General features: G+C 42.2%; 1 protein-coding gene across 21 annotated transcripts in view; it reads right to left on the bottom strand.

The window, feature by feature from the left end:
* nbeaa (neurobeachin a) overlaps positions 1 to 21922 on the bottom strand; it is a 90957-nt gene that overhangs the window by 60328 nt on the left and 8707 nt on the right. For all 21 annotated transcript variants that reach the window (XM_069146266.1, XM_069146250.1, XM_069146256.1 and 18 more), the window contains exon 2: positions 3441 to 3672. In XM_069146266.1, the coding sequence (XP_069002367.1) occupies positions 3441 to 3672 (232 nt within the window). The remainder of the gene's footprint in view (positions 1 to 3440; positions 3673 to 21922) is intronic.

Raw genomic sequence — 21922 nt, 5'->3', positions numbered from 1 at the left:
TGTGTCAGGGAAACAAAGTCCCTTGACAAAATGGGAAATAAGTGTTTTTTTGCTGACAGTTGATTAAAATATTGTTTAATAAATATGAAGCTACACCAGCATGCGATTAGCTTAGTGTGGCTGTAAGCTAAGCGCTGTTGAAGGAATAGAGGTAAGGGTGCTCCGATCAACCGGCCAACCATCGTTATTGGCTGATACTAGCTGTAAAACGTTTGATGACCTCAAACTCTCTGCGCGCAGCTAAAATGGCTTCACTGTCTTCACCAATCTGCCATTACATCCAGGTGTCTGAAAATGTGTATAATTCTTCTTAATAATAAAGAAGGATAAAGAGATGTTTCCCTGACGCACTCAACCCCCACATACAGTACGTTGGCTGCTTTTTGACATCCTGGCCGCTGGGCCGCAGCAGCAGAACGGTGACGCATGTTTAGGAGCAAGCAGCTCTGCGCTACATAGAAAGTACCACAAGCTGCTCCTTGTATGCTCTGTATGCTGAATTGTTCGAATGAAGATGGAGAACATAGTGGCACCAACATCAGCAGCCGATGAACCTCTACCTATCGGATCCAGTTGTCATGCCAGCTGCGTGTTTTCTAGCAGGACAATGAAAGCTGCTTTCCCGGTCACACACTTGCGCATGCAAGTGTAGATAGCGAGAGACTTTTCAGCACAGCGGGGAATATTGTTGGTGAGAAGAGGAACAAACTGTCTGCCAAAAAGGTAGAGATGTTTGTATTCATAAATAAAAATTCAGTGATGCTTAAGAAGAAAGTTTTGAGAGGTATGAATAATATATAAATAATACAGATCTACCATAATACTAAATACCGCCCTCTTTCTCTCCTTCTGAATAACCTGTTCCACATGTTGCCTGTCAATGACTAAACATCCACCTATCCATTATCTATACAGATACCTCTTCTATACCTGAACAGGGTCACGTGCAGGGGCTGTAGCCTATCTCAGCTCACTTTGGCCGAAGGCAGGGTACACCGTGGACAGGTCGCCAGTCTATCACAGGGCCAACGCAGAAACAGACGGAAACAAATCTCTCATTCACACCCGAGGGCAATTTGTAAAATCATGTTTTTTGGGTGGTGGGAGGAAGCCGGAGTACCCGGAGAGAACCCACACAGGCAGAAGGAGAACATACAAACTCCCAAACTCAGAACCTTTTCCCGACAATGCTATCCACTGCACCGCTGTGCCGCTCTATGAATAAACATTTTTCAATTAATTATACTTTATTATCTCTACATTTTCATACATAATGCACAGTGTTGTCAAGAATAGTTGAATAAAAAAAAAAAATAATGCTACACAATGAATAAAATGTTTCAAATAGACCCTGTGATCGGTGATCTGCCTCAAAAATCCTGGTCAGAGCACCCTTAACTGGAAGCAGAGGGGCCAACAAACCTGGCTCTGTTCAAATGTTTTATAAATATTTGTAATAGTACCTTGTAAAAAAACACGTAATGTAATGTCCCAAAGATATTTCTTGGTAAAGCCACTAACAGTTTCCCTCTGCTTTTGGTCTCTATGCTAAACTAAGCTAATCAACTGCAGGCTTTGGATTTAACATATTGAATGGTAGCAATCTTTTCATCTAAGTCTCAGCAAGAAAGAAAATAAGTGTATCTGTCATAATGTGGAAGTATTACTTTAATTTGTTTACATCATAATGGGTAATTGTCACTCCGTGTAACAAGCTATCAACTTCACTAAGACTCTGCAGGAGCTCTTGTTTATTGACTACATGCTATGACATTACAAAAACAAGGCTTTACACATACTGTAATACCCTCTGAATTTTTACACATATAATTAAATACCACACTGAGGCATTTGTTTTGTCAAAACAACCTTCCTGCTTCATTGACTTTCACTTTGCACAACCACAACAGATCAGTGTGGATATGGCAGAGAAGCAGCACAGCCCTCTCAGAGTGAGGCAATCTGCTTGGAAAGGCTCTTCTTTCCCATTAGGCCTGCTAGATATGAATAGACTCTTCCCACAATATTTCATTAGCCAGAGCCCAGCGACAGGGAATAAAAGGAGAAGGCTATAGCTCACTGAGGTGCTTGGTATGAGAGGGAAACGCACTACACAATGTCCTAGATTCAAAACCCCTAAGCTCTGTTTTTGGTGCGATCAATCCATGTAGGTCATTTTAAATAGTTTTAGAAAAGAGTCAGAATCAGGAGGGGAGTCTGTGAGAATCGGCATTAAATTGATTCAAGCGGCGCATACTCTGCTGTGGTGAGCAGTAATAAGTCAAACAAGTTATAAAACGCATTATCCTGCAGCGGTAGGTAGGACAGAGAGGACACAGAGGGGGAGGGGAGGACACGCACTCCAAGGCATCATTAAAGGGAAGTCAAGGTGAATATGATCATGTAAAGAGATGACTGTGTATGTGCTGTTTTGAAATCGAGCCCTTTGTACAAATGGAAGCACAAACACACGCACACACTGAGGTTGTTACTCTGCATTTGCTGTTATGGATGTCTGGCTGCAGGGCAAACACACATGTACAATTTTCTTAGCGAGGAAAGAAAAAAATCTGGGGTGAGTTAAGCATATCTTCAACCACTGCTTCTTTAACCCCCCCCCCCCCCCCCCCCCCCCCCAAAAAAAAAAAAAAAGGTTTTCAGCGTCAGTAGGATGCAGTCTTAAGATACGTCTTTACTCTTTCCGACACATACAACCCACTTCTGCGTACAGGAGTTTCTGCTCCGTCTGATTGTGAAAGGCACTTGAGGGAAAATCCCTTTCCGTAGTGTGAAATCACCACCTCGGCCAAGTATCTTAAAGATAAGCGGGAAAAGCTAGATTAAACAACTGACCTTCACAACGTGTTTGTACAAATTCATTTGTATAAATTGATGATTTTAGACAGTGTGAGCATACAATTTGCTCTGCGAGTCTCTCCCCACTAAGGATGAATTTTATACTTGAATGGGTAAGAAAACTGTCACCAAAGCTATGATTTTGATTCAAGAATTTATCAAAATACTGCACAAAATCATAATATAGGTGTTCTTAACTGGCATCTTATTAAAAGTAGGATGAACAAAGCTATCTGTCAATGTGTGTGTGTGTGTTTGTCTTACAGCTGGGCAGTAATGCTATCATTATAAATGAAGTTACAGAGAAATTGTGTTGTGATGATTACATTGTCATCCTTTCAGAGTTTATCCAAATTAATGATTCCAAACTAAAACTACCAAAATTGTTGAGGATTTTTTTTTTTTAATTGATGTTAAAAATTAGAAATGAATCATTTAACCTGTGTTTTTGAAGACATTGACCATATCCTAATATACGGTGTAGTGATATTGGAAAAATATAGCAACATGTAACGCCTCTTTTTGTTTTTTTTGATTGTTGAGCATTCTGTGTTTTCAATAACATCGCCGTCTCCATGTCTCACCTGCGATCATGTCGTCCACTGTGCTCATCTTGAGCAACACCTGCTGGATGAGGCCGACCTCGGTGCTGGTCTGCAGGTTGCGCACGCTCTTGCGGAGTATGGCGGTGAACATGCTCCAGATCTCAGCCTGGCACGTCACCTCGCAGTGGGACAGCAGCTCCACCATGCAGCCAATGCTCTCCGCCTCCTGGATGATGAAGTTCATCTCCAGGTCAAACTCGCCGCCGACCAGCTGGAGGAGGGTGAGGGAGAAGGAGGAAGAGGAGGAGGAGGAGGAGGATGATGAGAGGTGAGGGGAGGAGGAACATGGTTTGAGAGGCAAGAAGAAGGCGGTGAGACAGTGTAAAGAAAGGTGGATGGAGGAAGTATTGTAGGGGGAGGAAAAGGGGGGGGGGGGCAGGGTCGAGAGAAAGAGAACAAGAAGAGCGAATGATTTAGTGAAGCATTTAACCTTTTGTCTGCAGGAGAGGTAAGTCTGGCTTCTGATGGATGCTGATTGTGGTTAGGAAAGCATTTCTTCTGCCCGGGGCCACAGATGCTTCGACAAATAAACGTGCTTTATCTGGACGTACACAGACACACGCACACGCACACGCACACGCACACACACACACACACACACACACACACACACACACACCATATCCTACTCTGCTCTCTCTGTAATGTGAGGAGAGTAGCACTCTCCTCTGTGAACTACAATCACACTCATAATACAGCAGGCATAAAAATGGCCCCCCTCTACTTTCTCACACACGCGACACCACGCAACAACATAGACAGATCTCACAGAGACACTGATTAATACACATTTCAGTCCCCCGTCCTCTCTGATGGTATTAGCCAGAGTACACCATACTTTTAAAATTGAGTGCTAATGTTCTGGCTCTTAACGGCTGATCCACTATAATTACTTGTGAGAGTCCTGCCTTCATATGACTGCACCTCACACACACACACTTGTACATTCACTCATGCGCCACATGAACGCAAGAATACCCACACAGTTCATCCCCACCACACTACACTATCCAGGAAATGGTAACCATGGCGACCAGCAAGCTAAGCGAGCGCCATTGAGGTTATTAAATCAGATGGAACAGAAACATGTAGTAGATTATGAGAAGCTAGCAAGACCCCGAATGGGATAAACATTATGACTACTGGAGCTGCGGTCTTTGCACAGTCAGACAAAGTGAAATAAACAGATAAATGAAGTATGTTTCACAGTGAGATGAAAAGCAAAGAGCAGACCCCTGCTCTCTGCGTTATGACGAAGGAGAGAACAGCATTTATTTCCAATAATTCATTCTGCACGTGCATTAAGAAGAATAACTTATTCAGAGCGGGGCAGAGAATTAATTTAAAGTTATTGTCTTTGCACTTTCAGCTAACTTTTATCTTAATGAGATGATCACGCCGGCCTTGTACAAAATCATGTGTGTGTAATTAGGATTAGAAAAAAAAAAAAAAGCATTCCCCACTGGAAATTTTGAAGGGAGAAAGACACATTCTCCAAATGAAAAGTTGAATTCAAAAACACCCTTGCTATATTCAATACACCGTATGAGTTTGTGACGGCCTTTAGCTACATATTGTTGTTCATGAGAAATTTCTGAGTCAGTTCATCTGGCTTCATCACTCCTTCCCACTTGTGCTACTGTTACAATGAGTTTCAGTATTTTTTTCATTATCCTGTTCAGCAACAAAGTGTGGTTCTATTCATTCTATTTCTAGAAGCATTTCTGGGGAGCATTATTCCCTTTATCAGATAGTCACAGTGGATATAGACAGGAAATGTGAGGAGAGAGAAGGGGAATGGCACGCAGCAAAGGTCCAGCCACCCAGAAATGAGGTATGAGGTATGCGTCCGAACCACTGAGCTATCAGATTGGACGTTTTTTCAGTTCGCAGATTGACAAAAAAGTTAGTGGGAGCAGCTCAGTGGCTGAATAGCACATGGCTCAAAACCAGATCCTCCCTCCATGGCTCAATTCGTGGGGACACGTGTTGCATGTGATGCAACAAAAAAAGAGTGGAAAAACATAAATATACAAAAAATTATACCTAAGTCAGTGTGACTTGTGAAAAAACTTGACACATATGACTTATTTGTCTGCAGTCTCACTGTCATATAAAATAATGAAATAAGATAGAACATCAGCTGCTGCAGTCATTAGCAACACACACATTCATTAAATGCTGCGCCATCAACAGAGCTTTATGATGAAGCTGTAGGTCTTATAAATTGTGGTTTTTTTTTCTTGCTTTATGTTTCACTGATGTCACCTTGGGATTGATCAGGTTTTAAAAGGTAGCCCTCTGTCATCAACACACTACCTATCTAAGTGTACAATCTCCATGTTTGTCTCCCTGCTTCTCATCCCTCCCCTCTCTTCAGTCAGACCAACGGCCTCTCATTTCGTTCTCTCATCCCGTCCCTCTGTCTCCCTCCGTCTCTATCAGTGAAGTGAATTGATCCAGTGTACTCGGTGAACGCATTAGCACAGATTAGAGAGGACTCCTGAACGAGGTATGGAATAAAAGGACGAAGAATTAATTCATCCCACATCGAATTTTCCCCTCTCCACAGAGGTTCCCAATTATAGAGGTCGCTGGGGACCACAGTGTCCTACCACATCTATACCACCTGTCAGTCTGAGGATGCTCTACATGCAACAGAAGCTTAAAGGGGAGACATCACAGATGGAAACTTGCTCGTAGATACGCAACGACTTGAATACAGACGCGCACACACCCCCAGGGCATACCTACACATGAACGGCACAAGCATAATCTCTCTGCTTACACTTAGGAACATCACAGCAAAATGAGAAGGGTGATGCAAACGACTGCAACAAATTGAGTCTTGTGACAAACAATGAAGTGGAAAAAAAAAGGAGCGCAAGAAAATGCAGAGGGAGAAAAAGAAGGAGGCGCATCGATAATTATTATCACTCATCCACCAGAAGCAACATCGGGAAAGGCGATTAAAACCTGGGCGACACTGCCAAGAGCTGCTTGGACGTAGAACGTCAGGGGGAAAAGGGAAGGACGGTCAGACAGAAAGACAATGAAAAAAGAAACGGTGTGGGAAAAACTATTCTTCAATATGAAAACATCAAATATATACTCTCTATTTCATGGTGCCTCAATAAAAAATGATAGCTTCCTGGGCCCATTAAATCCTTGAATGGAGCTTTTAATTGATGTATAAATAAACATGCTGCCTAACTAGCAATGAGGTTGATCACAAACAGCCTGAGCACACTTGAGCGCACTCAAGCACCATCACCATCGCCATCGTGCACACTGACAAAAGATTACTAATTAGTTTTATGAGGAAACATGGGTCTTTTGCATAAACACTCGTAACCTTCAATCTCGGTTTTCACCAGACTCTGCAGCGTTTCCACAATGTCACTTCCCACCCTAATGGGAAAGCTCTCACAAAGGGACGGGTAATCACATCAATGAGCACGCACAAGAGGCCTTTACTACCCCGACACATACCCTGGTGGTTAAAGGACACGTAAACATACACAGGGACACACATTATGCCACATGCCTCGGGATAAAGGGGCTTGGCAGTGCCACCCCGTCTCTCCTCCGAGGCGATGCGAACGCTGACCTCACTGTCTTCTTGGCAACTGGTCTCAAGACATTTGTTTTGGCAGCATTATGACAATGATTGCTCCCTAAGCACACCCAACCATGTCTGTATGTTCCATTCACACACACATACAAAACAGCATGGAAACCAGCAACTGAGTCAAACAGCCTGTTGTCAACCAGTTGCTATAGAAGTGAAAACCCATTTCCCACAATCGATGTTCCAGTTTTTTTTTTAAATTTGACAGGTAAACCTCAGAGGTCTGGACTGGTGCATGCCAATAAGAGTCTGAATGTTATACACCTAATAAATATAAAATATAATGTTTAACCTTGAAACAAATTCAGAATCAGTCTAAAATGTTAGAATATCTCCCACTGGGTTTATCACTGATGACTAAGCTCATATTGTGGCGTATTTATGAGCTTGAAAGAAGTTTGTCTGCCAGACACCGTTCTTTCTCACTCTATGATTGTGGTTATTATAACAGATCATTTTTCAAATAAAATATCAGTCCTGCAACTGGACACATATGCGCTACCTTCTTTGCCTGTTCCCCTGTTTCTAATTCTGTCTTGACCAGCTTGGCGGTGCTGCTCATTCAGACCCTGAAGGAAGCTGGCACTTAGCTTGGCATGGCTCAGACTGTGTCAGGGAGGTGGGAGTTTGAGGAGGGTGGGAGGGCGAGTGCCAGGACCGTCTTCACGCCACAAAGAGCTTATATGAGCAGGCTCCCCAACCAGCCAAAACCAGCTCTCATAAGAGGCTGGTAAAACAAACACTCCCTGTGTCTGTCTGACCCTTCCTCAGCAGCAACGCTGCTCAGAAACAGTCCTGAGCTGCTCCAAAGGCAATCTGCCTTTTTCCAGTGACAGCATGTCACAGGAGCGAAAGTACAGGTGTAAGTAATAAAATGAATTATGACCCGGGTCCTGGTACTATTCATGCTGGCTAACTGCCACCCTGTCAGTTCGTACAGGGTCACATGAATAGAATGAAGCCATTATTAATGTTATAAGTCAAATCTGAACTTTTTTTACGATGACAAAACAAGATGTCTGCCATGAAAAAAGCCAATCTTTTTTTCTTTTTTTTTTTATCCTGATGACATCTTTTTGGAGTTGTGTTTCTGGCCAGCTTCCCAATTGTAAGTTCAATGTTTACTGTTTTTGGTCTCTATGAGCTCTTGTGCTGCATCTAAGACATTAGGGGACTTTTGTTTATGTCAAACAAAATGCCACTTTGATTAATAGATTTGAGATTTTAGAGGTCTGATCAGTGATAGAGAGGAACTTTAAGGTTTAGCTGGTTTCAGCCGTCTAAAACTCCATCATTTTAGGGAAAGACGGTTACGGTTAAGAGAAACCAATGCTGACTGTTCATAGGTGACTAAATGCAAATCCCTGTCTTCGGTTTCAGACACTTTCTTTGCCCAACCTCCTACTCTTAAATGTTTTGATGCTGTAATGTTTCTGAGGAGGAAAGCCTTGTTGCTCTGTATAGCTATAGAGATGAGTGTTTAGTTGCTTCAGTCCTGTCCATGCTATGAAATACAGAAATGCAAACAGTTTATTTTGTTAGGCGGTGTTTACCAGGTTTATAAAACCATGTTAAGTTACATAAAATGTTAAAACCTTAAAACACTTGATGGATTTTAAAAGTTGTCCATTTCAGATTTTGTGTAATCCAGTGAGTCAACCCCAAGCCACCTCAGACAAGGTCAGAATAAATCATAATATATTTAATGAAAATGCTGTCTGATGTCGGTCTACAGGTCTCTTCAAGTTGATCTGACAGAACAAAAATCCCTGATATTACGTTCACAATTTCTGTTCAATTGAAGTGCCCCAGTAAGCCATGACAATGAGTCAGCACTAACGCTGTACAAGGACCCTAAAACAGAAGCAGGTAAATGGAACTCAGACATCTTAAATCAAATTTTCACAACACAAATGTCTTAAAATAACCCTAAAACATCTCCTGACGGAAAATATACCAGGGGCTAAAATCTTTTTCAAATTTTTTTTTTTTATTTTTTTTTTTTATTCATTCATTTTCTACAATTCATGAGCACCTATTTATTAATGTTTTAGTTTTTTTGTTTTGTTTACATAGCCTTTTAATTAATATTCAACAGTATTAATTACTGTAATTTTAGTGTGTAAAATCAGCTGGTTCCAAATTAATTAATTAACCACAATGATATTTATTTAACCAAAAACAATCTGTCACAGACCCACCGCGGCCCTTTATTCAGTGCTGTGATGGCACATCAAACAAACGATTATGCTGGCCGATTGCTGACTTACTATTGAATATTCAATGACTATCAGGGAAAGAGGCACCTGTTGCTCATTATGGCCGTCAGAGATGACAGGTCAGAGAAGCGAGAGGACGGTCAATAGCTACCTCATCTGATTCTGCACATTCAATTGAGCCTTTGGAACTGGCATCATCAATATGCAACTTCAAAGCCCCTGGGAGTGCGCTGGAGAGGCGCGGGCATGTGGATGTGTTTGTTTGGTGTGTGTGTGCGTGTGGGGTGCGTGTGGGGTGAGGGGGGTGGGGGGTGGGGGGGTGCATGTGATCGTTGTGGCTCATTACTCATTTGTGTCCCCTGAGTGAGTCGCGGCCATTCAGCCCCTTTGTGTGCCGTGTGAGAGGAGACGAGAGGCCCATCTAGACATGAGATCACAGATTATACACTTAACGCTTCGCCAAGAGGGCTCAACCGAGCGCAGGAGAGCAAAATTGAAGGAGAGTGACGGAAAAAAAAAAAAAAAAAGAGGAACAAGAGAGGTGGATGAAAGAGAGTAAAACAAACAAGAGAATGAACGGTGTGAACTGCAAAGGGGAAAGAGGAAGCAGACAGTACAGGAGAGAAAACAGTGACGAGAGAGGGTGTGTTTGTGAGACCGAGCAGGAGAGACGGAGCGAAAAGGAAAATGAGGGAGAGACGGCAGCCGAATGTTATTGTGCTTTCTTATCAGGACGCCAGAGCGATTTTATTGCCCGCAGCCTCACAATGTGCAGTGGAGGGTTTAGTGCTCCAATGATGACCATAGCAAATCTCTGCAAAGATATGGATTACACAAGGGCAAAACTGGCCACTAAACACTCAATAATCCATATTCTGTTTTCTGCATGACCCAATTTTTGGCCAACTGCCTTGATAAGAGCAGCAGTTAATATTATCACCAGCACAGATTCATATTCATAGGATAAGCTTCTGTTCATCTTGTTTTTTAATAGCTTTAGGCTGACCACAACAATATTTGGAGCAATATAAAAAAACAAAGCCTGCTCCAGTGGGAGTCACCACAAGACTGAAACAGTTGATTCATGGATTAATCAACTGAATAATCACATACACTGTTGATAGATACTGCTGTTCTTTGTCTTCTGGTGATGTTAGTCATGTTTTGGAGAGTTGATCGGGCAAACAGGGAATATAAATATTTCACTTTTACAGCTTTACAATTTCGTGTGCGAGCAGTTTTCTTTTCTTTGTTTTGATTTTGGTCTGACAAAACAAGCAATGTCTCTTCTCTATGATTAAAAAACTTAAGAGCTAAATCCCCAAAATGTTCATTAGATAAATAGATAGGTATTAAGAATATTTTATTAGTCCGGGTGCTTGGTTTGTGACTCTGGAAAACATTTGTGAATATTAGTGTAATAGGAAGTGGGAGAACAGCAGGGAAGAGGATAGAAAAAGTTAGAGATGAGGAGTTGATGATAAAAGTACAAAGGATGTGTCTCTGTCTCTCCTGTGATTGTGATCAACAATGACAGGTTGACATGACTGTAGCTCCAGACACAGAGGGAGGAGGCGATAGCCACCCCCCCTCCCCCGGACTGCATTTCCCATGGACCTTTGTACCAGTGTCTGCACAGATGGCAGATGGGATGAGACACAGCCCCCACTCACCGAACGCTATTCGGAGCAACAACGTCACAATCTCACAGTCAGCACACTCACATGGAAGTACGACTCAGCAAAATAAACATTATCAGCGGTGAGTGGATGGAATATCTAAGAGCTGTTATGCATGAAGTTTAGGGCTTTTACTTTAGACTTTAGGGAGAAAGCAGGAGGGAGAAGCGAAGTACACTGCAGGAATCACAGCAGAGGATCAGGGAGGATGCAGAGGAGCACAGCTTCAACACACACATCAGACACTGCAAAAATACACTAACAGTTACATAAATCCACACTAGGGGATGGATATAAAGGTGGTTTAGGCAAGCTCAAAGCAGGCAGACCACTCCGTGACCTATAAGCAGCTATTTTGAGTCACTAAAGTAACATTAACTGACACAGACACACGTCTTGAGTCTGTGAGATGCACTACAAAACAGGGATGATTCGGTTCAGTGTCTTCAGGGACATGAAAGTGTTTGAAGTTAGCAAAATCAAACAAGAAGTGAGCCGTTTTCAGGAACTGCCATGACTACACTGACTGGTATTGTTCATGTGCAGTATATCTAAATAAAGCCGCCCAATTTGGGGCGTGGGGGCGAAGTTTGGCCCACACTTTCTTTGTTTTGGCACGGAACAGCATTTGACAAGCTTTTACTACTTCTCCCAAAAAGAAGCATATGGATGCTTTATGTTCTTGACAGTATTTTTGGCAAAATAATACAATTACCATTAAGTAGATCAAAGAGTAGATTTATTTGTAACATGTAAATTCTGTGTAAAATATATTATATCTTAATGAAATGTAATGTCACATAATAATGATACATTTTTGGCCCGTGGCCCTCCATCCAGATTTGTTTTTTGGCTCTTCATCAGTAAAATTTGGACTCCTCTGATCTAGACGACACTTTATATACGCCATACTTTTTAGCTATAAGTCTATCTATTTTTTTTATATTTTATTGTACTTTATTAAATTTTTTTGCTACAGCAGCATCTCGGGGGGGAGCTGCTGCAACAGGCAGACACTAGCGCAGCGCCATCTAACCTAAGGTGCATGTTTTTTGGGTGTTGGGAGGAAGCCGGAGAGAACCCACGCAAGCACAGGGAGAACATGCAAACTCCGCACAGAAATGCCCAGGACCGGATTCGAACCCGGAACCTTTTTGCTGTGAGGTGACAATGCTAACCACTGTGCCACTGTGCCGCCCTCAACAGAGTTGCGAGCATGAACAGCAATCTCGGTTTCATTTTCTAAATGCCGACGTATACAATTAAGCTTTAGGGTTTTATTTGTGGAAAAATGAAAAAACAATCCCTGAAGATGAAGAAATAACTCCAATACTTTTTAGGCCATGTGTATCACCATAGGCCTAGGTTGTATTATATGTGTGAGAAGAAGCTATCATAGATCCTAGAAAACTGACAGATGTTCAACCAACCACTCTCAATGATTGGACTGATAATAATGGGCCTGTATAGCACCTCCTTTCACACGTCGCCGGTGGGTACACTCGACTTTTATAAGACACAATCAGACGGCAAAAAAACACACCCCCAAGACGGTCAAAGAGCCGAATGAAACTGGAACAAGCCGCACAACATGCACATTGCATTTTTTATTCACACATTGCATTTTCCCAGCAGGAGAGTGCAGACAGCAGTTCATTACCAGCCTGATACTTCAGCCACATGCAGCAGCTCTATGTAACAACCACGCTTCCCTCTTTGATATCAACACTGTTCTCATCCCTCTCACTGCTCTCTCACACATAAGCCATCCAATCACGGCACCATTACAGAGAAAACGGGAGAAAGTAAGCTGGGCTAAAGGTTTGGTTTAAAGTGCTTATCTGCTGTGCTCTTGGATCAGAGTTTGTAACATTTTGTTTTTTTCCAAATGATTTGTCTGTTTGCTACTTATCTTGTGGCCAAATGTGGTCTGAAAATAAGTACAAGCAATCATGCCGCCAAAGAAACTCCAATCTATAGGTGGCATGAATATTTGTGCTTTAAATTAATGCATACATTAACTTTGAGCTACAATGCAATGAATAAAAATGAGCTTTTCAGTCCTTGTATCATTTCAGGGTTTAATTTGGCACACGGGAAAAGTCATACATGCATAAACATTGTGGCCCATGGGCAAAGAAGGCTTGTTTTCAATCAGCTAGCGTGATCCTGTCAAGGGGCAATGTGTGGGAAAGGTGACAAATCCCAATCAAGCCACCGGTACCTCCAATTTAGCAAATACGCGAACGCTCTGCAGTTCCATTAGATTCAAAATACCAACATTTGTGTTCTCAGTGCCAAGAGCTGTACCCTGGGCACAGTTTCCACAAAAATAACCATGAATGTGTGTCTGTACATACATCAAAGAAAAGCTAAGCTATTGAGCGTTCCCATGCATTGGCTTGTCATTTTCTATTAACGCTGCCAGAAACCAAAGAGGGAGAGCGGGATAAAAGAGGAGTGAGAGAAGGCGAGATAAGACAGTAATACCTGCTGAGATCTGTCTCTATGAAAGCCTCCAGAAAGTCTCCAGTTCAGACCAGTTCAGTGTGCCTTTTCCCGCCTCCAACATCTGACTCAAACCTTGTCAAGTGCAAGCTTAAAGCATACTGTACACACATACAGATAAGAGCGCACCAACACTCACTTGACAAAGTCAGCCAAAACACACACACACACACACACACACACACACACACACACACACACACACCCTCTAAGCATTCAAAGGGCAAAAGCCTTTTGAAGAATTCATTGCGAAAACTCTTGTAGGTCTTAGTCATTCGCACATACATTCTCACTCAGTTCGTCACCAACACATTCATACATGCTCCAAACAGCGATTCACATGAATGACAGCAAGAGCAAACACAAAAAGAGAAAAAGAGGGGAGATAGAGTAAGAGAGCTGCAGGGATGCAGTGAGTCTTCCCAAAATAATCCAATAATAATGAGGTGCTATTTCATTAGCATATGAGTAGCTTGGAAAAAAAAAAAAAAACATAATTTTTAAAAAGTCTATTTACTGGAGTGGAAGAAAGGGGAGCTTTAAAAAGAATAGAGAAGAAGAAGGGAACAGTAAAAAGGAAGCGATAAGGACGGGAAAGGGAGACCGCAAATAAGTAAGGTCAGACGTCACAAAAGGGGGCAGCAAGGAAATGTGCAGGAACAGTAATGGTGTGAATGTTTGCTTGGGAGAGCAGAGAGAAATGACACAAAGGGAGAGGACAGACAAACACAGCAGACTCTTTTCAGCACAACGGACAGCTCCCTCTCTCTCCCTGCTGACAGATACACTGACGGTGAGAAGCCACAGCGGAAATCCTCCACCTGCAAAATTCATTGACAAACAGCTGAAGCTGCAACTGTACTAATTCCCACATTAAAACCGTCGACATGTTCAAGGACTAAAAAGTCTGTGACAGCAAAATATAACTGGCGTGAAATTCTTAGTTGTGAGAGCCCCACTGTTAGTGGGCGCTGCAGCAGCAAAACTGAGCCTTGCTGCTCATGGCTGATATTCTCAGAAAAAAAAAAAAAATTCAGGTCAGAAACACATGCATGTACATACACACTGAAGGGATTGAGGATTGCAGCCAAGTGATCACAAAGCTGACTTCATCCAACTGCAGTTTAAAATGTCTGCCACCTGATTGGCCAAAGAGGCTTAGTAACGGATCTAGCAATAAGCCTTGTCACATGCTATTGGGTAACAAACAAAAAACTTCTTTTTTTTTTTCATTTTTGTCTTACAGAGCACCACATTATACTCTTTCTCACACACAATGTCACAAGCATTGTTTAGAGATTCACAAAGATTTCACAATTACCAGACAACAGATCAACAGCGTCAGACCATCTGCTTCGAAATCTGTATTTTATGGTGATTTTTATTTAGCTGAAAACACAGCAGTTAAGAAGTGTCAAGAATTCTTGAAAGTAAATTACCATTATAGTTTAAAATCTGTGGGATATATAAAACTAGAATTACTTCCTCACGGTCAAGTTGCAGTTTATAGCCATCCCTGTCCAGGTTCATTTACTATGCAGTGAAGACTTTGAAGGACTTTGGCCAGTAAAGCTGATTCTGATCGAAAACAAAGTCGCAGCCATGACAGTACACAATACTATAAATATAGATGTTCCTGCAAAGACACTACAAACTCTAGACTGTGGATGCTTCACACTCATCTTCAACCTAACACCACAGAAGATCGATACAATCAGCACAGTTTCAAAGGTAAAATATGGTCACAATCTCCCCTTCTGTTCCTGAGTCATGGTGTTGAATAATGGCCAGAAAACTGTTTTTTAAAGGACATTATCATGACAGTGAAGTTGACCTTTGGCCTTTTGAATATACAATGTCGTCACTTCATAAATTTGTCTTACTGGACATTTAGGGGATATTTTGCCATAATTACCGCACGCATTCTTGAGTTAGGACATGAACGTGTTTTGAAATCGAATCAGTCAAAGCTTCAGTCCAAGTGAACTTTTGTGCCAAATTTGATAGAAATTCTCTCAAGGAATTCCGGCAGATATCGTGTTCATGAAAATGTGATCTGAATTTGGAAATTCTGCTATTAAAAGCCATTTTGCGTCATTTTTTTTTTTTACCATGGATAAACGGGAGTGAAATTGAAACGGGAATGTTTCAATTTAAATCTTATGCATATACCCTGCAAAAAAAACATTTATTTAAAAATTTGACTTAAATGATGTGCTTGAGAATGACAGTGTTGAAGACTGCATAGATTCATGCCTCTCAGCTAAAATAATAATCCACAGTACTTTCTCATGAATAAATTTACATCTATCTTTATACAACACAATCAAAGCTACTGTATTGTAGTTGATTTTTTTTTTTTTTTCAGTTTATCTACTTTGTTAGCTGTGTCCTTGACAACAGTTAGGAATAAGTAGCACTAAGAAGAAAAAAAGCACCAATATCATCAAATCAAGGAATCATTAGCCTTCATAGCCACCGCAGCTGATCAGACATCAAGACTAGAATGTGCAGAAAGTTTAACAAATAATCAAAGGAATACCTTTTTACTATTTTGACAACACTGTTAGCTTCATAATTTATGGAGTACAGTGCAAAAAATACTCCAGAATCACCGCTCGCTATGGAGGTTATTAACAAAATAAAAGAATGCTTCAATGATCTTAATTCAGCAGTTGAAGCCAAATACACGAATCATTGGATGAGCACAGACATATCCTCCTCAAAAACGCAACACATTTAGAGAAAATCGAAAATCTACCAGAGCGAGGGAACACCTGCCCTCCATCAGGGAAAAGCCTGGACCTTACCAGAACAGAAACCGTTATGATTTATGTGTCTATCGTTAAAATAGGTCCTTCTCTCACCAGGGGATGAAAAGGTCTCGAGGAGAGGAGAGAGAGAGAGAAAACATCTAAAGTGGGAAGGCTCTGACAGTGGAAAAAAAAAAAAGAAGAAAGAGAAAGACTAAGAGGCAGGGAGAGAAGTGGCATCAAAGAGAGGTGGTGATTGAGAGCTCGCTGACAGAAGGACAGCGTGAAACAAATGAGACATGCCACAGAGAGCAGAAAGACGGCGAGTGTTAAGGTGCTGTCTTTCAGATTTTTGCCCTCTTCTGCTCGGGGAAAAAAAACCAGATTGTGTCTAGTACTAGAAGTAACTGAGGTTTACTCTTTTCAGGAAGTAACAAGGGCATCCTTGTGTGTCATGTCACGGGAGCCGTGAAAGGAAGGACTCAAGGCTTAAATTCTGTACTTTAACAAGGTCTTCAGCGCCTTGTCTCCTGATTTGACTCAAAGCAACTGAGAGGAAGTGAAGTCCTACAGGGCATCCGGCATGTTGCTTACACCTCGCTGGGCTCATCAGAGATGAAAAAAGAGACAAGGGAGTTACAAGTCACTGTGAACGCCTCCTCCTGACTGTGCCGCCATGAGGAACAATGGATCAGAGCAACAAAACTGTATCGTATAAAGTGTGTCACGGGTGTAAGTGCGTTTTCCTCATTGTTTCGTAGTCATGAATGCATGTGAGGGTGTGTGTCTGTGAGATGAGGCAGGCGTGGAGTAGCTGACGTTAAGGTCAAAGGTTGCCAGATAAGCCCTGCAGACCTGACTCAGGCCAAGCCGGTGGCAATTCAGAATCACTAATCTGTTTGTTTGGTTGGAGCGTATGCGCTGCAGCAGATAAGATGTGTGCATGCACGTGTGTCGACGCGCACGCACGCACACACGCACGCACGCGCACGCTTCCGTGTGCGCGTTCCCTATCCGCCGAAAACAATGGAGAGAACTGTTCCGCTGAGCCACAGTTGATGGAGGATAAGAGAGGCAGCAAGCAGCTCCGGTGAGTCTCAGTAATCCATCATCATAAGACGGGGTTGGGAATGACACACACAAATGCGCGCGCCAAACGGGGCCGACTGGATGTTGTACTTTATGTTATTGTGCAAAAAGACCACACGCAAGCGCGCACACGTACTTTACACACTTGTCAAGTCAGACAAGCGCAGAATGTGATTGTGAGCGGAGGAAACGCAGGAACCTGCGACGCTGACGCCAAAGCCAGCTCTATACATATTGTTTATCATTTTTCAACGCTTGAAATAAACTGTTTTTCATGAAGAGTTTTGGCGCAACGAATCGGCACCAACGTCAAACTGGCTCCCTGTCGAGGTGTTTTTGTGCTGCGGGCTTGTCACTGCATCAACTTCACTTCAGACTTGTCCTCCACGCTGGACAGTGGTGAGGACGTGCTGTTTGAAGCTGGTGTTGTTTGAAGTACAGCAGACGCAGCAGTAACAGCGCGGCGCTCGTCGGAGGCTCGCGCTTTGGAAGTTAAACCTTGAAAGGAAACCATTTGAAGTTTGCATCCGTGGTGATCAACGACGGTTCGCGTCTCTTCCGTGTTTTGGCTAAATTTTTTACATAAATCCCATTTTTCACAGCAGCTCCTTCTGTCTTCCACTGGCAAGTGTGCCTTATTTGCATGCCTGTAGGAGGTTTAGTACATTAATACTGTATGTCACAGATTCCATTTCGATGGAATAATTTACAAACAGTGCCATCATCCTGCAGGACATTTTCATGGACTCTAATGGATAAGTAATGGATATGAGTAGGCTAAGTAAGACTTCAAGTTAACTTTCAGATTTAAACAGCTGCAACTGAAACTCTGAATCATGAGAAGTTTTAAATGCTTTACGTCTGCAACAACATGTTTTATGCATGAGGGAGAAGACGGATTGGAATACAGCTGACTGATTACTAGACATATAGATATTTTTATTAGCTTACATAGCTGGTGAGTTAAATGTCTCAGCGCAGTTGCCATATATTTGACTATCAGTGGCCCATATTCAACTGCAGCTCCACTCTTAACTGCATTTAAATAAGATTATACAATAACACACACACACACACACAAACACACATGCTATCCACATAGATCCGCAAAAAAGAAATTTAGGCTCCCCAGATGATGATGTCAAATGTCAAATTCACTCACAAGAAACAATTTCCTATCAAAAGGTCATAACAACACAAAATCCATTCTCAAATATCACAGTGCGTTACCAGCGTGCACGGAGAGCTCACACTCTTCCTCGAGAAGGCCAGACACTTGGAAAATAAAATAAAATACATGATATCAAAATGATTGAAAGATTAAGATTAAATGAAAAAAAAAAAAAAAAAAACATGCAGTCGAATAATGAAATCCCTCTGGAGTTTGGGGAGGAAGATGAGTGAGTCAGTTCTGAATATCAAATACAAGCAGGTCATAAATCATATACATCAGCTTTGGAGGTAAACATCCTTGTGTAAATCCAGTCCCTGAGTTAAGCAGCACCGTAATATCTGAAGTTAAGAAATGTACACAAAGACGATGTGTGCATGATCCATAACAGCAAAGCCAAAACACTCATGGAGTTGATGGTGATGGAGGAACTGTAATTCCCATGAACAAACGGCCTCAGACTCTCCTGGATCCATACATTAGCTTGGTTATGAGTGTGCTTCTCTGCATCCACATGGTGTATTCCAACCTAATTGCCGGAATGTGGCTCGGGGGCAGGGTGAGGGTCAAGGAAGGGAGGGGAGCGGTGTCGTGGAGGAGGAGGCTGGGTGGGTGGGTGAGGTGGAGAGGAGGACGGAGGGCAGCACAGTGAGTCACCACCGCTGCCAGCTATCGGCTTCAAAACCTCCTTGTCTACCTCTCTGTCAGGGTTTCCGAGTGTGAAAGAGCTCGCAGGGGGGGGTGAGGCTCGACCCCGGCACGGTGCAGCAGGATATCAAACTCGGTTGTGCCACTGTGACCAGAGAATAAACTTCAAGGGATGGAAGAGGTCTATTATCTGATTACCTGCTTTGTGACATCTTGCTCATAATCACCTACAACCTTTGAAGAATGGCATTAACCAGCCTATACCAGTATTATTCATTATTGGCCAAAGGGGATGTCAGTGTTTGACTGCCAGTTGAGTTTTTGAACGCTGTGCCCCAGCCTCATCAGCAGGGTTTACATCTGAACGTCTACTGGATGTATTGGGAAAATATTTTATACATTAAGGTTCCAACACCATGTCTGACATTGGTGATACCCTTATTTTTCCTTTAGCGCCGCCATGAGCTTGTGGTTTGGAGTGAAAAGTCAACATGTGAACGGATTGTATGGATGAAACGGATTGTAATGGATGGTACAGAAATAAATTTGGTACAGACATTCAATCCCCTCCACCCCTCCCCACACCACCACCACCACCACCACCCAAGGATAAATTAGAATGACTTTGGGAATCCCTTAATCAGAAATTCAATTTCTACTCAAATACTAATCTAATGATTTTCCTATCAGCCTCAGCTGTACTTTGTGTTTAGTGCTAATTAATGTTAACAAACTAATCTGAATAAGATAGCGAATGTGGTCAACGTTAAAACTGATGAACATCAGTGTTACAATTGTCACTGCGAGCGTGTTAGCCTGGTTTTATTAGCATTTAGCTTCATGCACCGCTGTGCTCAAGTACAGCCTCACAGACACCCCCACTGTGGCTTCGTCATGTTCAAACATTAAACTAGAAACACACCCATTGAATATCAATACCAGAACAGAACCAGTTATTGTTTTGATGTCTGTATTAGACGGGGGGGGGGAGTCAGCTTGCTAGTTGGCAATGATTCTCTCAGCTTAAATTTTTTTTTTTAAATTTGTATTCATTTAACTATTATAGAAATACATAACTATAAATAGAAATAATGATAGAGATAGAGAGCAAAGCCTAGTGGAGGCACGTGCCAACCAGCAGACACTGGACAAATGGTTACTGGATGAAAATGTATGGAGTATCTTACATTGACAAGAGACAATGCAAGAGAAAGAAATTACCAATGCTGTCATATCAGTTGTCGACCACTGACTGACATGCAGCCTTCATAGAGAATGTTATTGTCAAAAAAAAGGAATCAGTAGATTACAATAGCATTCTTATTTCTCTTGCTGATATGAACAGCAGCACACAGACCCAACTCTATGGTGTGCGCTAAAACCAGTACTGCTGCAGTGCTACCCAGGAAGTATCACCTCCACAGAAAGGGAGCACAATAAAAGGAACATATTGTGTCAGTGTCTGCCCTGTTTAACTAGTTCTCCTTGGAGTGTAAACAACATCACCAAGGCATTTTCTTATCAAGCTGTGCAGTCTTTTGACATATTCCTGTCTGAAAGCTAAAAAAATATATATATTTAAAAAATAAATCTTATTTAACCCTCTCCTTCGTCTACAGCTCTCTGTCATTACTGAAGTGGATTTATGAGACGGAATCCTTGGGGGATTGTTGCTCTCATCTGAAGTCACTAGTTAAAGTCTATTTCACACAGGCCTTATACATGGTTCACTGAGTGCAGAGCACGGATGGAAATAAGAAGAAACTAAAATGTTGTGGTTTGATAAAGAGTGCAGATCGACTGACCGGTCTAATGTGGTGTTAAATGACTTGTCACAACTGCAGAAACTGCTTCTCAGGCTGCAGGGGACGTATGAGCATAGCAAGGAGATGCTCGATGTCTAATGTGCAATACTGAAGTAACACACGCTACAAAGTTGGCTATAATCAACCTTCGGCCACTGCAGTATGCAGCATGATGAATAGCTACACAGTTAGCTATACTCGGTAAAGCAGATGTGTGGTGTGTGCGTGTGTGTGTGTGTGTGTGTGTGTGTGTGTGTGTGTGTGTGTGCGTGCGTGCGTGCGTGCGTGTGCGTGCGCGCGCGGAGCCAAGGGAGTGAGGCGAAGTAGGCCAGCATGAATATAAAATCACCCCTGCCAGGCAATGATGTGAGCTACAAGGAAGAGAGCAGTGTGTGTATTTTTGTGCATGTGTGTGTCTCTTTGTGTGTTGGCAATAGTGCAGATGAAGGTGTAGGAGACTACAGCAAGGGTTTGTAGGAACACTCATTTATCAACTCTCTCTGGGATGTTGGGGGCACACACTCACCAGTGCACAAACACCAGGTAATACAAACAAAGCAGCTTGTTATAATTTGGAGATTATCGTATTGTCGGGGTGCCAGACTGAAACACTGAAACACAGACACACAAGCGCACACACGCACGCACGCACGCACGCACACACACACACACACCGATTCATACACAGATGTCTCAACAGTGTTTTTGATCCAAATGTTGTGTATAAGACTCCATAGAAATTGTACCCATATGGCCCCCACCCCTCCCGTCCTACAACAATCGCACTCAGACAATGCACACACTTTAGAAAAAAAACACACAAAAGAGGCAGACACAATAGCATGAAGCAGCCAGACACAAGACTGTGAAAACAAGGGCATAGAGAAAGGCGACAAATATCAAGAACATAAGCTTCCTGTAGCCTTTATACTGCAGAAACTGCAGAAATGAATTATTT

Source organism: Embiotoca jacksoni, unplaced genomic scaffold, assembly GCF_022577435.1.
Source record: "Embiotoca jacksoni isolate LCO1_2020_lvr unplaced genomic scaffold, fEmbJac1.0.p SCAF_13, whole genome shotgun sequence".
Taxonomy (NCBI): Eukaryota; Metazoa; Chordata; class Actinopteri; family Embiotocidae; genus Embiotoca; species Embiotoca jacksoni.
The sequence above is the reverse complement of the archived record's forward strand: the minus strand, read 5'-3'. Positions and strand labels throughout refer to the sequence as shown.